Source organism: Camelina sativa, chromosome 4, assembly GCF_030686135.1.
Source record: "Camelina sativa cultivar CO46 ecotype springtype chromosome 4, ASM3068613v1".
Taxonomy (NCBI): Eukaryota; Viridiplantae; Streptophyta; class Magnoliopsida; order Brassicales; family Brassicaceae; genus Camelina; species Camelina sativa.
In genome coordinates this window covers 30,109,228-30,124,515 of record NC_141883.1, presented here as the reverse complement: position 1 = coordinate 30,124,515, position 15,288 = coordinate 30,109,228, and the positions used below count along the sequence as shown (strand labels likewise).

Here is a 15,288-nt window from a genome sequence, read left to right as displayed (position 1 = left end):
TTAGTTTTAGTACTACCTCTTATAAAACTGTCTCTCCTACCAAAAACAAAAAAATTATTAAGAAAACTTGTCAATCCTTTTTCTCCCAAAAAAGATAATTAATAATCCTATAATGCGTAACGCCGTAACCAAACTTCATATATCACTAGTACATTTCGACCTTTAGAAATTACGATTACCTCTTATTAGTTTTTAGATTGGAATATGTGAAAATATTTAGTTGATAGCATTATTTTTTTCGTCTCTTGGCTAATCATGATCAATAGACAAAGCACATCTCCGAAGGTTAAATGCAGTCGCTATACACCGGACCAGTGTAGTTTTCACGAAGTGGTCCTTTTTCATATTTTAAATTTATAAACTTCTTGAGAATTCTACATTTTTTATCCATTTTTTTGTCGTGTAGTGATCTTTTTCCTCTAATCTAATCAAAATCAGAGCTAAAACCTTTGACATTACCAAAGCCAATATCAAAAAAACCAATTTTAGCTTGCCATTCGAGGTCAGAAAATATAAAATTACTTTGATCATCAGGCCATGATCATCTTCTTCTTCTTTGACGATCACAATTCGTAAACCCTAATTCTCAGATTATGATGACTCTTTACGGTCAAGAAAGGTCGCAGGACGCCAGAAGTAACCACGGGGATGAGACGACGGAGACTGTTGTGAGAGACATCCACGCATTAACTCCGACGCCGGAAGATAACTCCCGGACGATGACGACGACGTTGCCTCCACCGCCTGCTTTCCGAGGCTATTTTTCTCCGCCAAGGTCAACAACGACCATGAGCGAAGGAGCTTCTTCTGGCGAGAACTTCACGACTATAAGCAGAGAGTTCAACGCTCTAGTCATCGCTGGCTCCTCTATGGAAAACAACGAACCAACGGCTCGTAACGTCACGCAGCGTGAAGATGAGAGACAACATGACTTGAACTTGATGAGGATTCACGAGGAGAGGGATCATGAAGTGGAGACGAATCCTTTGGCAATTGTGCCGGACCAGTATCCGAGTCCGGGTTTGGATCCTGGAAGTGAGAATAGGTTGTTGGGTCTGGGTCAGGGTCAGGTAGGAACGACGACGGTGCAAAGGGTGAAGAGGGAAGAGGTGGAAGCAAAGATAACGGCGTGGCAGACGGCAAAACTGGCTAAGATCAATAACAGGTTTAAGAGAGAAGACGCCGTTATTAACGGTTGGGTTAATGAACAAGTCAACAAGGCCAATTCTTGGATGAAGAAAATCGAGGTAATTTTTTTTTTGGTTTAAATTAACTTCCGGTCCCCACGTACGATGATTAATTTCTAACATAATTTACTAACAACATATGTTAAATTTTGTTGTATATTGGGTTGGTCGGCTGGTTAATATATAATTAAACCATGTGATACTCGTAGTATAGTTAGTGAAAGTATTAAAATCACCTCTTTGTTTTTTTTTTGGAGTCGGGTTTAGTACTACAGTATATGTCATTTTGGAATTGCAAACATAATCTTCTCATTTGAAAATTTGTAAATAATATTAGGTATGGTGTGGTGGCATAATTTGTATGTAATTAGGTGAGAGATGGTTATATATATCTCACATTATAGCTTCTAATTAATGTTTTTATGTTTATCGTCGTGGCATCATCATTGTCATATATAATTCCAGTTCAACAAACATTGTGGCATTATACGTATCTTTCCGGGATTCAAGATATATATAGTGAAAAATATTTACTAAAAAGGCCGGTTAACTGATCGTCTAAATGGTGAATTCATGTCGGATTGATAATGTATACACAGAGACATGTATGATGTATGTATAAGTTTAGCTAACAATTTGGGATCGATGCATGCAGAGGAAGCTAGAGGAAAGAAAAGCGAAAGCGATGGAGAAAACGCAAAACAATGTGGCCAAAGCACAGAGGAAAGCAGAGGAGAGAAGAGCGACGGCAGAGGCAAAGAGAGGGACAGAGGTTGCAAAAGTAGTTGAAGTTGCTAATCTCATGAGAGCTGTCGAACGCCCTCCTGCCAAGCGCTCATTCTTCTCTTTCTTCTAGTTTTTTAGTTTATCCAATCATTAAATTAAGCATCACTGTATATTAGTAATATATTTGGTAAAGAAAGAGGACATTTTTTGGTTTTTTATATACACATAAATGAGAGTGTACGTACGTACGTAGTACTGTTGTGTAATCCAAATCCGAAAAAAAAAAAACTACGAATTAATTCAACTTACATTAATTTGAGGTATGCGTTACCATCCATATTTAATGATTTGAGGTACTTAGTGTGTACGACTTGATGAATCCCCAAATGTTAGTATTGTTATAAAATGTGTTGTTTGGTTTAGTCTAAGAACCAAAGAATATGGTTACAAAAACAGTTGGAGTGGCCAGCTTTTCTATGGATTTAGATGAGCTTTCCTAGTTCCCTTTTAGGTAGAAGTTTAAAGCTTTCTCAATTTTCTCTTATTGCTCTTTGCAATTAATGGCATATGTAATAATTTAAATTTACAATGATTCATCATCAAAATATTCTCACTTTGTTTGCACTTTCGGATACATACGTTGAGCCAACCTAGGTTTAACAGATGCGACTAGAGACTTAGCGGTGAACGAATTACGATCAGCAGGAAAGAGATCAACCTTACTAGTACCAGGAAGGTGGCTCCATTCGAACCCTTGGAGAAGCCTGGCTAGTAACATGATGGTCATAGATGTCCCAATCTTAGAGCCTATGCAGCCACGCCGACCGGTGCCGAATGTCACGAGCCGCATATCTGGTTCCATTAAACTCACGCTAATTGAGTTCCCACCATGTCCATCGAGGTGTCGTTCTGGCTTGAAAACGTCTGGTTCGTCCCATATCTTAGGGTTCTGGCCAAGCCCTAGACGACTCACAAGAATATGGCTACCTATCATTGCAATCAAATAAATACCACATGGTTTGTAAAGCCCAAGCATTGCCGCCTAAGATTTTGAATGCGTGGTTGTGAACTCATGGACATATATGCCTGACCCATGGCCTGACATAGCGGCCATAGGAAGATAAATCTAAACCGTTTTGATATTTAATTTTAACATATATTTTAAGAAATACGCTCGATCACGAATCTTCCACCCTGGCTGGTGGTCCCACACTCTCATTTGTGCAGTTTGCCAACTTATTTATTTTATTTAATTGTATTATAGTTTTTTTTCTTTCCCTTACTTACATCTACATGCATGAGTTGCATATACCTTTGGGGACAAAATAACCCGCGAGCGTAGTATCTTCTCGAGCTCTGTGAGGAGGCATGAACGGACTAACTGGGTGAAGCCGGAAAGATTCTCTGCTACAAGCTTTGATGTAGTTGAGTTGTGATATGTCTGATTCTTGCACAAGTCTGTCTTTGCCAACTACCCTGTCCAATTCATTTGTGGCTTTCTCAAGAATCTCTGGATGATTCAACATCTCTGCTATCGTCCACTCCACGTTATTCATCGTATTATCGATTGTTGCAACATTGATATCCTATATATAGCAAAAAATGCATAACGGTTTTGGTTATTACTTATTCTCTTTTATTATTATTATTTTTTTTTTTTGCAATTATTCTTGGACATTTAATTAAGCCACATTTTATTTGTAAGGATAGTGTGAACATCACTAACCTTGCATTGAGCTCTAATCTCATCAAATGTGAATAAGGACATTCCTTGGTCATCTTTTAGCGTGATTAAGATATCGAGCCAATCTTCTTCCGTTTCTTTTCCACCTCTCTCCCTCCACAATTGTATTCTCTCGTGGATGATGGGGTCGTTGCACTTGTTGATTATATCAACCGCTTCTCTAACTTCAGCCTCCTTTCCATTTAGGTTCCATCCTCGAAGACAAGGGATGTAGTCCGTTACGTTAAAGCTGAAAAAACAATCAAGAGATCGATATATTGCGTCCATGTGTTCTTTCTCTTTCGGTCCGAGACCGAGACCATTACCGTTCTCGGTCGCTACTTCTTCAAAATTCCTCCGGCCAAACATCATCATCATCATCACGGCATGGCAATAAACGCCCGTGATGTCTCTCACGTTAACTTAGTTTTTGTTGACCCTAATTGGCATAAGTTGAAGACATAAGCGACGATGTTATCGGCTTCGAGGGTTCTATCACTTAGGGACTTGTTCAACATTTTCGGAGACATTAGTTTGGCCACCATCATTTTCTTCAGTAGCTTCCATCTCTCTCCGTAGAAAGAAAATATCACGTCCTTATAGCCTTCGCTTAAGAGTTTGCTCGAGTACGATTCCACACGGTCAGCGAAAGCCTCGTCCTTGTCTCTAACCACTTCTCGAGCAATCTCGCTTGAGGTTACGGTGATGACGTGGACACGTGCGAAACGGAAGCAAGCTATCTCCGTTTTCATGTTTTCCATGACGCGGTGGAGCCACCAGGAAGTAGGCCGGTTTAGGCTGATTTGGACCAAGTTTCCGATGACAGGCCATCCCCGTGGACCCGGGGGAAGCTGGCCTTTCTGTTTTGTTGACCTGAAGAAACGTATAGCGAGAAGGTGGAGTACTAGCTTAATAAAAAATAGAACAAATGTAAACTTTGATGGATCAGCAAGATTCATGTTCATAATTTTTTTTTTTGATAAAACGAGGTTTTTTCTTTAGGTAGAAAAAATAATGGAAGAAACTTAGTATTAAATGGAATAAGAAACGTTTTGTTCGTGAAGTATATATGTAGATTCCACGTATAATAGACCGAACGTAGAGAAAGGTTTAATGACTTTGAATTCAACAAGGATCCATATGAGGCTAAATTAGATCTTTTGTAGCTGAAAGCTCTTCGATTAATGATATCCACATTAAATCAAAAATCAATTTTCTTGAATAAAACGTTTGTTTCTTGAAGCGTTCCTTTCTATTTCTTGAGTGTCCCCACTCTTTATTGGCCGGCTGGCGCGTTGTACTTTCTACACCTTATGGCTACAACGGAAAGATCCTTGGTAAGACCTCCAATCACTTGTAGGTAAACCGTAAATAGCGTTAGTTTAGTTGAGTGGCAATTCAACTAGCGTCGAAACAGACTAAGTTTGACGATTAAACAAAGTCTAAACCATGTGATAAATAAATGAAAAACGTCATAGAATAAAATTGAACCAGTTTATCCAGTACTGAACAAACTTTTTTGTTTTGTTTGTAATTCAAATTTCAAACCAAAATAAAAATTTGAATCTTTTAATAAATAAAAAAGAAACAATACATCTATCTCAACTGGTGGATGATTTGATGGTAAATATATACACAAAAAAAAGACAGAAAAAACTATAAAGGATGTAAAAAACACATACACAAGTATGTAGAGATGAAGTAATCCATTGCGTGCTCGTCACTAGATTGCAACGAAAGATTATAGGTTGATTTTTATTTTAAAATTATTAGTTTCTTACAACGGTTTATTGACCAGATAAGATTATCAGTCACCAGATTTTTTACTCAAAATTAATATAAAATTATGAGAAGCAAAATAACACTATGCTGCTAATTATTTCCATAAATACAAATTTTGAAATTTGCATGTCATCATATGTTGTAGCATTGAGGTATCAGAGGAGATCATCGAAACTAACGTTATTTCTGTTTGCTCGCATTGGACTTAACAAGTTTTTTTTTGATATGGAAGATATGGAATGACTAAGAAAATGGGCAGTACATCAACAATTGACAATTGTTGAAAATTGCACCAACTCACAAATTTTCACCATTGTCATCTACGAGGACCAAGAAGTGAGAGAATACGGATCTCCAAGGTTATACAACACTATTTGATTATATAATTATCGTTTCGATTTATTTGTTTGTGATTTCTTTTGTTAACTGATTTATTCTCTAATATTTTTGTAGTGTTGCTGATGTACTTGAACGCGAACGTTAAAGAGGGTTCAGGAGAATTTGAACGCGAACGCGGCACATACTGATGGTGCTACTCTGACAAATATTCGAGACAGCAGCACACAGTACATTAACAACTAGTTAACTGCTGATTTTTCCTACATTTATGTTTAAATGTTTGTTTATGTTGTTGCTTTGGTGAATGATGTCATTTGTTTTTAATTAATGAATTGGGCCATAAGGCCCATACTTTTCATATGTTTTATTTAAGAAAACCAAATTAAACAAGTAATCAACAAAGAATGAAAATTTTGATCAAAAAAATAAATAAATAAAGAAAATGAAAATTTTCAATGATCCTTAATGGTCCTCTTTCATCAGTTTCCTTATGAGCTCTAAGAAAGAGCTTCCATGGATGCAATCAAATGCAGCTCTAGTTTTTCATACTATTTTTGGTAAGTTCATGCTTTTTTTTTTTGACAGTTTTAGTATTTAGAAAAGATAATAAATGAGCTATTATCCATTGTTGAGTTCTCTCGTTCATTAGCCAATTTTGTATAAAGAACTCGAATCGGATGACTTGACAAGTGAGTTAATTTATGATTTTCTTTTTTTTCGGGTAGGATTGGTTTTTGAGAAATAACCAAAACTAATGATTGATTTACGTAAAAAAAAAAAAAAACTCACGTTTATGCTGTCATACACATTGTTTGTGTCTTTGTGATGAATAAAAACAACTATTAAAAATACACCAATCATCATCACAAAACTGTCTTGAATAATAGACATCATAAGCAAACCTCTCGTAATTCACAAACAAGCATAAAACAATGAAAATAAAGCATCTGATGATCTGATTGTACAACTAGACATGATCTTAAATAGTCACAACAATGGAAGAATCCAAATCAAAGAATTTATGTCACCCACAATCACCAAATCTGTCTCGGGTATAACAATTCATTACAATCTATGATCATCAATCACTACAAAGACACTTCAATCTTCATTGTGCTGTAAGAAAATATAAAGAATCAAACCCAAACCAACCCAAGAGAGAAATATTAATGAGCCAAGCAAATAAAACTGAAGAAGAGAAGCAAAAAACACTCTTCAAAAAAACAAATTTGACTGATCCACATAAAGCCATGAACACTCGCTAGAATAAGTCGAATTTCTTCTTAAGCAGATCTTGCTTCCAACGTGGTAAGTTGTTGAATGCTTCTTTCTCCATCCCAAACACACTTTGGAACTCTTCCTCAGATAGATAAGCCTTGTAGTAAATTGACCACAACAACAAGAAACAGCAAGTTAGTTAAGTAATAGACAAGAGTGATTCCATCTCCTAGTAGCTAACTAACTACTCACCTCTCTACGTTTGAAATCGATTCCAGTCACTGGGTTCTCAGATTTAGCTCTCAGCTGTTCATAAGTGAAAGTTGCTCCACTTGTATCTATTTCAGAATCTCCTTGCTCTTCTGTTTCCTGCTTTGCTTCTGGTTCATCTGCTGCGGGTGAAACTTCCTCTTCTTCCGTGGCCTCATCCCCAGCTCCTTCTAAAGCCTCTGCTTCATCTTTTTCTTCCGCTGTGGATGAAGATAGTTTTAGTCCATTGCGTTATCGAAGTTTAACACGTGGAATCAAGGAGAAAAACTTACCCAAAGGGGTGTCATCTGCTGGGTTGGAGCTGGTGGATCTTCTTGTAGGAGAGGTATCAGGTGATTTCTTATTCTCCGCAACAAGTACCTGAGAGAGAGCAGCCACTGCTGCTGCTCTCTGTGAAGCCTGACTTGTCCCCACTGGCCTTGGTGGTGGAGCCGATTTAGTTGATGATGAAGAAGAATTGAATGCAGATGACAAGGCGGCTAAAGCTTCAGCTCTCTGTCTTGGGCCGTCGTGACTTTCGTTTGATCTGTCCTGGCTCTGCAGTTAAAATGGAAGACTGTCTAAGTGGACTTGCTAAACATACAAAAGTAGAGCTTTCTTTGTAATGGGGTAAGGCTTGGCTAAAACAAACGAAGAACTCAATCAAGATGAACCCCATTAATGAGTTCAAGCAGCTTTAGTCTACACTGCAACAAATTTGTAAGTCATTGTATTGAGAATTTTGTAAAGAATTATACTCTCTGAATTTGGTTGGATTTAGGATGGGACTGAACTAGAAGGCTGGAAATTTGTTTAGGTCCAGATGGATGATTAGCAGCTAAATGGTCATAGATTGGTTTGTACAGGTAGGGTCATTGAAGTGTCCATTACTGTAGTAAACTTATGGTAAACTAAAATCAAATATTGAACAGATATTTCATTTATATCTAAGAAACATTGGTGAAGAGTTTCGTTATTTACCGAATAGGTAGGCCTGTTACTAGAAGAATTAAAAGCAGAATTTAAGGCAGCTAGTGCTTCAGCCCTTTGCCTTGGTCCTTGGCTCCCACCATTAGACTTATCCTGCAGTGGAAAAAGGAAAAATCTCATGAATCCAAGTAGCCGGAAAGTAATAAGAGTGTGTTTTCCATTATCCTAACCAAACTGAATTTGCAGATGTGTAGTACCTCCACAACGTGGTGAGTGCCAAATAACAACGCTGCCTTTTTCTGGAATGAGTTTCCTTGTACCTAAATCATAGAAAAGGGTAAACGTAAAGGAAAGTCCATGAGGTACAATAATCAGAGTTATCTTAGCTAAATCCGTCTTCAACACCAAGTGCCTATCTAGCAATTCACTGATAACAGACACATTTTTCATTCCAGACACTGAAACAATAGAAACTGAACATATACCAAGGACAAGAAATCTTACGATAGCTTTAGTGGGATCCCAAGAAAAGTAAGTGGTGAAGAAGCATGGTTCGTTCCCTTCATTGATTTTGTAGAGTGGAACTTTAGGAGACAAGCCTTCTAAGGATCCAGCAAGATCTATGTATTTCTGCCCATAGACTGTCTCAATGAATAAAAAGTACAAAAAAGAACAGAGAAGCTAAACGAGAAGCAAAGTTGATAAGGAAATAGTTACTTGGCCAATCTCAAATACAGTTTGCTTTTCCTTGGTCTCAACACAGTGACCAACCCAGACAAAAACTTCAGCATGGGTGTCTAGTAAATATATATCCTCAGTCAAGAGGTCATCTTGAGCGAAGTTGTAAATCTCCTCAACCTGTTGCAGAGCATACTGTTAATAATATGCAAAACAGCATCTCGTGTAAAAAAAAGTTGTATAATTTCGCCAATATCTCACCTGAAACTTTTCTGCGTGGATCCAGGCAGACACAATTTAAAAGAGAATGATACAGTTAGAATACTGGAAATGCTCAACTTCTAAGATAATGTGAAAATATGAGTAAAAAACCACACATATAAAATATTCACCTCTGTTATACGAAAATGAGAATAAGTGAGGATCCCTGACAGTATCAGAGGAAGCCTTCTTGCTGGTAAAATTCTGTTTTCCACCAAGCGCAAACCAAAAGGTTGAGCTCTCTGTTCCTTCTTTGGCATGCTTTAGAGTAATCCCAGGCTGACTTAGCAAAAAGAGAAGATGATTAATATTAAATATTACAAACAAACACATTTTCTATTAGGACTTCCATGTAAGACTGTAAAGCACCTATTCGGAAAGATTTAAGCTAAACTGAAAACAACACAATACTATCGGAAACTAACCTTCAAGAATTCGGCAACTTTAGCAGCCAAATCCAGCTGTTCATGCGCACTTTGATTTCCGTGCCAGAGGAACATGGAAGTACCAGATTGCAGAAGGAAGCATTCATAAGAGTTTAAAGATGTTGCCACCTGATGGAAGTATTGCAATACCATTACAAGTCAATATAACAAATCAAAGATTATTATGTTTCGCCTAAGTCACAACTTATAGAAAGCTGAATAATAAGTACACACCTTTACCAAATTGCAATATTTCAAAAACAAGAAAACCAAAATTTATTACTTTATAAAGAAAACAGCTTAAGGTAGTCAAGTACCGATTCAACTTGCACAGCCTTATTATTGTGAACTCCAGTTCCAGATACTTGAATAAGTGCAATTGATTCTGGCGTGTAGGTTTCGTCTGTTGACCCTGTTTCTCCCACACTGTTTATGTACCCAGAGCTCAAACCACCCTAAAAAGTTCATGTAAACCATATTAATCACTGTATTACTCTTGCAACGGAAATCAACTTCACCCTCATCTTGTAAACAATATACAAATACCTTTAGGACCACCATAGGTTGAAAAAGGGCAACAAATTGTGGAGGCTCTTTACCTTCGTATATACGGCCCTGCAAGAATACCCCATTAGTCAATCTTTTTGGTACTATTCATAATTGCTTTCAATAAAAAGAAAACATTGTACCTGCACAGGTCTTCCTTTTAAGGAGTTTGACATTGTATTCGCTAGTAGAATTGCCGTATCTTGGTCCTCCTGGATAAGAGAAATATCAGAACGTTCACATGGTTAAACTGAAGTGAAGTTGGATATCTGAAATCCATAACATTATATTAATAGAGCTAACATAACAATAAACTACTAACATCAGGAACCAATAATCTTTAAAGCCAACAATAGTTACTCTCAACATTCATCTGGAAGATACAAATTTCTACAATCACAACCAATTTCGAGCTTAGCCATAAAATGTAGTACAAGGAAAAACCAGGAAAAGAACCAAGATCGCCAATATATAAAAGTTATAAAACAGAAAAAATAACTGAAATGGAGGATTATACGATAGGTATATACTAAGATTAAGAATTACATTTTTTTATGATTATGTTAAAATTACCTGATTGCTTTTCTTTCCGAACCAGCAGCACAAGAAATAGTTGTCTTTTCTATCACCAGCATGATAAGTATAAAGGACCAAATAGCAGTCCCCAGAGTACAGCTTGCCAACATCTTCTTTAGGTAATGGAGTCTTGGCATTACCATTAACGTACCAAACCTAATACATAGACATAATGAAATATCAAAATGGATATATCCAAAGCTATATGTGAAGAATTGAGGGATAACAAGTCAAATAGACAAACAGACCTCCAACTTTCCACCACCTTCAAGCAGAGGTGGAATATCCTCAATCACTGGTGCACTTTTCGCAATGCCCTTAAGCCCAACACCTTGTTGCTTCAGTAAAGCTAGAGAATTGTGCAACGCCAATAGTAAGTCAAGGTTAAAAAGACTGTTTATGTTTTTTTTAAGTGATTTAAGTTTCACAGTGGTATTTTACCGGCAACTTTTCCTCGTCCTTCCTCGTTACCAGGAGTGGCCGAGCCTGATGGCCAAGAGTCAAAGTTAGACTTGAAAGAATGGGACTCATAACCTTGAATAACACGGGTAACACGCGTTGCCTTTGGCCTATTTTCACTAGCAAGGAAATCCTGGAGATGAAAGGTAAAAAGTGAGAAGCCATGATTGAAAGATAGATATACTAAAAGGCCAGAGAAATTTTTTAATAAATTTCCACTCTTTACCTCAGCAGATTGACTAGCAACTTTCCTCTCATCCACTTGGGTTACTCGGCCAACCCAGATAAATACCTCAGAACCACAGTCCAAGAGGTAGCATTTAGTGTTTTCCAGCATAGATTTGGATAGATCACCGTCTATAGGTTCCACCTTACCATCAGTGATGCTAAAAAAAAGTAGTAACACCATATCAATCAATAACTCTATCATAATATATTCTATTAAGTAAATGTTAGAATAGATACTACAGCAGAATGGCGTGTATTATATCGAAAAGTAAAAAATGAGAAATTAACAAACAGGATTCTAATTAAAGGGAAGACGAGTACCAATAAAGCTTAGGGGGAGTTGACTCTGGAGTAATGTCATCATCATTGGCAACTTTCCTTCCGATTGGAGCAAAACCACCAAAGAGGACCCAAAATGCACCAGAATCAGATTCTGTATCTAATTTTCCATCATCTGTTATACCAGCAAAGTATGAATATAGATTAGTTTCCACCTTAAACACCATCTCTGTAAACTATGCCATACACAAAACCTATTCTTTAAGCATTCAAATACTGTTTGTTGACTTGAGGGGAAACTGAGGAAGAGGCTGCAATTGCTTACCAACAATCGCAACATCGCAAGTTCCTTCGTGATACTTGTCTTTCAAATACTGGACGACTTCCAAAGCTTTGGCTCTCTCCTGAATGTTTGAATTTGCACCATTGAACTGATAGATCTTTTCTTCGGTGTCCAAGATAAATACATCATCATGATTCAGCGATGAGCGGGCAAAAGGAACCTACAAAAGAAAAAAAAATGGAACAGAAGAAGAGTTAGTGCACATTGGATTGGATATCACTGTTCTAATGCGAAGAGAGTACAAGAAGTTAAAACCTGCTTCAAACGGATTGCACGTTTTCCTTTGCAGGTATATAACCTGGTCTCAAACACCTCTTCTTCAGGTGTTTTGAATCCAGAGGCAACACCACCCTCTAACGGAATAATACATGGCTTGAAGTAAGACAAGAATTTGTCAGATTCATGGCCTTGAATTTCCCGGTGTTGGACAGCACGGCCTCCAAGAACAGCATCGAGTTCAACTGTTTTAACAGCTGCAGTTCCAGCTTCATCCTAAAAAAATGTCAAAGCATAAGTTAGCACAACACTGTTTCACCTTTCCAAAAAACAGCTGTTACCAAATAAAAGAGTCTTGGTGATTGGTACCTGACTTGTATCTTTACCAATCCAAAAATGTATATCAAACAAATAAGCACCACCTTTATTTTGTGTTGTCTGCGCAAATGGAAGATAAACAGAACACAATGTGAATAATAATGATAATAAAAGGAACGTACACTTGTGATACATATGTTGTTACTCTGTCCTGAAAGAAGATATGGAACAAGCTGTCAAATTCCAAACCTGCAAGACAATGTAAGTATCTCCCATATAGAACTTTCCATGGTCAGACTTTGGTACTGGAACAGCCTCGAAATTCTCGATCCTCCAGATTTCAGTCCCTCTAAATAACAAATGTTAAAGTTCAACAAGCTCATACAGTCCAAAAAAGATTCAGGAATCTCAAGAAGAAAAAAATATAAAAAATCAGATTTGGCTCCTTAGATATCTCTAATACTAAAGCCAAAAAAAAAAAAAAAAAAAAGAAGTTTATTATGTAGCTGAAAGGATACGGTTTCTGGCCAGCTCCTTGAAATGCAGGATCCAACACTTTTGTTGAACCAGACATTTTGTAGAACACTCAAAACTTACTAGAGACACCAATGAACCTGTTGGATCAAAAAAATATACGGAAAAAAAGTTAAAAAAAAATATTGAGAATGTAATCTAAAAACTGAAATTTACTAGGATGAGGGAGGGGATCTCAAGCAACACTTGAAACACACAAAAGCATTGTCTCAGTTTGGTAATATAATATAATGTACATCAATACAATCTGTAATTCTCTAATATGAGATCACGCAACATTCATGATCCATGAAAATCCTACAGAGAGGTTAAGATACGTAACGGCTTTGAGGTTCGATCAGCCTTTAATTTCGTAAAGATCAAAACTTTTTGCGATTTCAAAATGAATTGATCAAACATGATTCAGTCAGAATACCCAGCAGGAAAAAAACAAATTAAGGGATCGACGTCATGAACAGAGCAAGGTACGACGACAATGATCAAATCGAAAAAACGAAAAAAAATAACGAAAAAAATCAGATGATCCATTAACATTGATTTAGTCAAATCGATCCGAGGTGGAAAGAAAGTACCTGGCACGAAGATCTAAAAAATGGTAGACACTGGGGACAAATGGAGACGAAACGATGAAGGAAGAAGAACTGGCAAAGAAGACGAGGGAACAAGAAGAAGAAGAAGACGACGAAGAATGGAAAAAAAAAAAAAAAAAAAAGAAGGTAAGATTGAATTGAATAATAATAATAATAATTGGAAAAAAAGGAGGAGGAGGAGGTGAGCTGTGTGTTGTGTTATTACGTTTCTCTCTCTTTAGTTTTTTTTTAAAATGCTTTTTCGTGACGTTTTTTAATTTATTTCTTAGATTTATTATTATTACAGTAGAGAGAGAGAGAGAGATTTGAGTTGGATGAATTACTTCCGACGACAAAGAAGGAAGGAAGAAGATTAGATAGACAGAAGAAGAAGAGGTTTGAGAGGAAAGACGCTCTCAGTCAAATTTTTAAGGCGAAGATTTAGATCCCCGGTCGGTCGTCGTTCAACCCCGACCAATGTTTTGTTTTGATTTTACTTTTTTTTTTTTACCACACTTTTTTAATTACACATATTTAATACATTGTTTTTTGGAATTTTGGGAGTTTCAAAACTTAAAAAAGTCAAAACCATCCTTGACATTAGTAACATATTACTAAAAAAATTTGGAATTTATTACAAAAGTAAATAAATAGCCAACTTATTTAGATGGAAAGAAAATCAATTAACATAGTATTAATGATGAAAAATACTACTTAGGTTCACCATCATTAGTGAATAGTCAAAATTGAAATAATTATCATACACAAATATTCATATATATATTTCTAGTCATTATAATTGGAAACGTAACGTAGCTAATCTTGTTTGCATTTAAATGATTATCTTTAAAGTTAGTAAAAATAATTAATTGAAAAAAAAAACGTAAGTACTATAAAAATATATATATACCAACCATATTTATAAAAGTTAGTTATATATAAACATTTTACAAAATAACGATACATTCAAATGTTTGTAAGAAAAGATACTACATAAGTGATGTCAAAAAAAAAAAATACTACATAGGTAAAATTAAGGGCAATCCTCGTAGGAGTCACTGAGGATATCACCAAATCACCTATGACACATACAAAACTATCCCAAGGCAAGGCGTTATACACATTTATTATTATAGAATGTTGGACAAGGAAAAAGTATTGTTGGTGGAGAGATTGGTCTCATTATTTCGCTATTTCAGCATGACACGATGTCCTTTTTTCTTTAGCATGTGATTTTCACGATTGAAATCCTTCTTTTGAAGGATAAGAGCACTTTAATTTCCGTATATAAAAACTAATGTATACTAGAGTATTTCTTCGTAATGATATATACTCTTTTACACACAACAACAACAAACAAAAAAGAACAATCATAATAATACTGATACAATGTAGAACAGCCTTATTTTCTACTTTTAGGCTTTTGCAAAAATCATGGACGTATGGATCCATGGGCAGAGCCGGCCAAAGGTACAAGCAAGCCAAGCTAGTGCTTGTAACCGCCAAAATTATATGTATTTAATCGGCCCAATTTTCATGAAAGAGTCGTTACTTCTACTGGAAACTTACTTCTAATAAAAGGACCAAATCACAGTTTTGAACCACACATGATTCATTTTTTACATTTTTCCTTTTAAAAAAAAAATAGCCAATTTTTTTTTTTTTCTGGCTTGCAGCCACCAAAATCTCAGCGCCGGCTTTG

The 15,288-nt window shown here is 36.3% G+C and overlaps 3 protein-coding genes across 10 annotated transcripts; 1 reads left to right on the top strand and 2 right to left on the bottom strand.

The window, feature by feature from the left end:
- The first annotated feature begins 56 nt into the window (after positions 1 to 56).
- LOC104782679 (remorin 4.2) lies at positions 57 to 2,165 on the top strand. The gene is made up of 2 exons (XM_010507681.3): positions 57 to 1,247; positions 1,843 to 2,165. Exons 1-2 carry the CDS (start codon positions 594 to 596, stop codon positions 2,041 to 2,043), a joined length of 855 nt encoding a protein of 284 aa, XP_010505983.1. The 5' UTR covers positions 57 to 593; the 3' UTR covers positions 2,044 to 2,165.
- A 274-nt stretch (positions 2,166 to 2,439) lies between these two features.
- Positions 2,440 to 4,722, bottom strand: LOC104782678 (dihomomethionine N-hydroxylase-like). Its single transcript, XM_087511801.1, has 3 exons — positions 3,640 to 4,722; positions 3,226 to 3,499; positions 2,440 to 2,900 (listed from the first exon to the last, which is right to left on the bottom strand). The coding sequence occupies exons 1-3, from the start codon at positions 4,015 to 4,017 to the stop codon at positions 2,524 to 2,526; spliced, it is 1,029 nt and encodes a 342-aa protein (XP_087367927.1). The 5' UTR covers positions 4,018 to 4,722; the 3' UTR covers positions 2,440 to 2,523.
- Positions 4,723 to 6,690: 1,968 nt separating this feature from the next.
- LOC104782677 (villin-2) lies at positions 6,691 to 14,154 on the bottom strand. Of its 8 annotated transcripts, XM_087511796.1 has the most exons (25): positions 13,931 to 13,981; positions 13,590 to 13,658; positions 13,002 to 13,097; positions 12,733 to 12,832; positions 12,535 to 12,603; positions 12,205 to 12,441; positions 11,932 to 12,109; positions 11,649 to 11,781; positions 11,326 to 11,485; positions 11,082 to 11,232; positions 10,889 to 10,989; positions 10,638 to 10,796; positions 10,208 to 10,276; positions 10,065 to 10,133; positions 9,836 to 9,973; positions 9,519 to 9,647; positions 9,225 to 9,372; positions 9,094 to 9,104; positions 8,872 to 9,012; positions 8,659 to 8,784; positions 8,412 to 8,474; positions 8,206 to 8,307; positions 7,518 to 7,782; positions 7,228 to 7,445; positions 6,691 to 7,132 (listed from the first exon to the last, which is right to left on the bottom strand). In XM_087511796.1, the coding sequence occupies exons 3-25, from the start codon at positions 13,055 to 13,057 to the stop codon at positions 7,019 to 7,021; spliced, it is 2,937 nt and encodes a 978-aa protein (XP_087367922.1). In that variant the 5' UTR covers positions 13,058 to 13,097; positions 13,590 to 13,658; positions 13,931 to 13,981; the 3' UTR covers positions 6,691 to 7,018. The 8 variants fall into 8 exon arrangements, 3 of the variants coding, with proteins under 3 accessions (XP_087367922.1, XP_087367921.1, XP_087367920.1); XR_015597637.1 differs by lacking the exon at positions 9,094 to 9,104 and having other exon boundaries at positions 9,210 to 9,372; positions 13,931 to 14,154; XR_015597636.1 differs by lacking the exon at positions 9,094 to 9,104 and having other exon boundaries at positions 9,210 to 9,372; positions 13,813 to 14,048.
- Between the last annotated feature and the right edge of the window lie 1,134 nt (positions 14,155 to 15,288).

Excerpts from the sequence above, each read along its gene's own strand:
- LOC104782678 (XM_087511801.1), bottom strand. The coding sequence starts at position 4,017 with ATGATGATGATGATGTTTGGCCGGAGGAATTTTGAAGAAGTAGCGACC. Across the intron at positions 3,500-3,639 it reads AGATTAGAGCTCAATGCAAG|GATATCAATGTTGCAACAAT; the intron begins GTTAGTGATGTT and ends TGCTATATATAG. Across the intron at positions 2,901-3,225 it reads GGGTTATTTTGTCCCCAAAG|GTAGCCATATTCTTGTGAGT; the intron begins GTATATGCAACT and ends TTGCAATGATAG.
- LOC104782679 (XM_010507681.3), top strand. The coding sequence starts at position 594 with ATGATGACTCTTTACGGTCAAGAAAGGTCGCAGGACGCCAGAAGTAAC. Across the intron at positions 1,248-1,842 it reads CTTGGATGAAGAAAATCGAG|AGGAAGCTAGAGGAAAGAAA; the intron begins GTAATTTTTTTT and ends CGATGCATGCAG.
- LOC104782677 (XM_087511795.1), bottom strand. The coding sequence starts at position 13,057 with ATGTCTGGTTCAACAAAAGTGTTGGATCCTGCATTTCAAGGAGCTGGC. Across the intron at positions 12,833-13,001 it reads CAAGGAGCTGGCCAGAAACC|AGGGACTGAAATCTGGAGGA; the intron begins GTATCCTTTCAG and ends TTTGTTATTTAG. Across the intron at positions 12,442-12,534 it reads TTGGTAAAGATACAAGTCAG|GATGAAGCTGGAACTGCAGC; the intron begins GTACCAATCACC and ends ACATTTTTTTAG.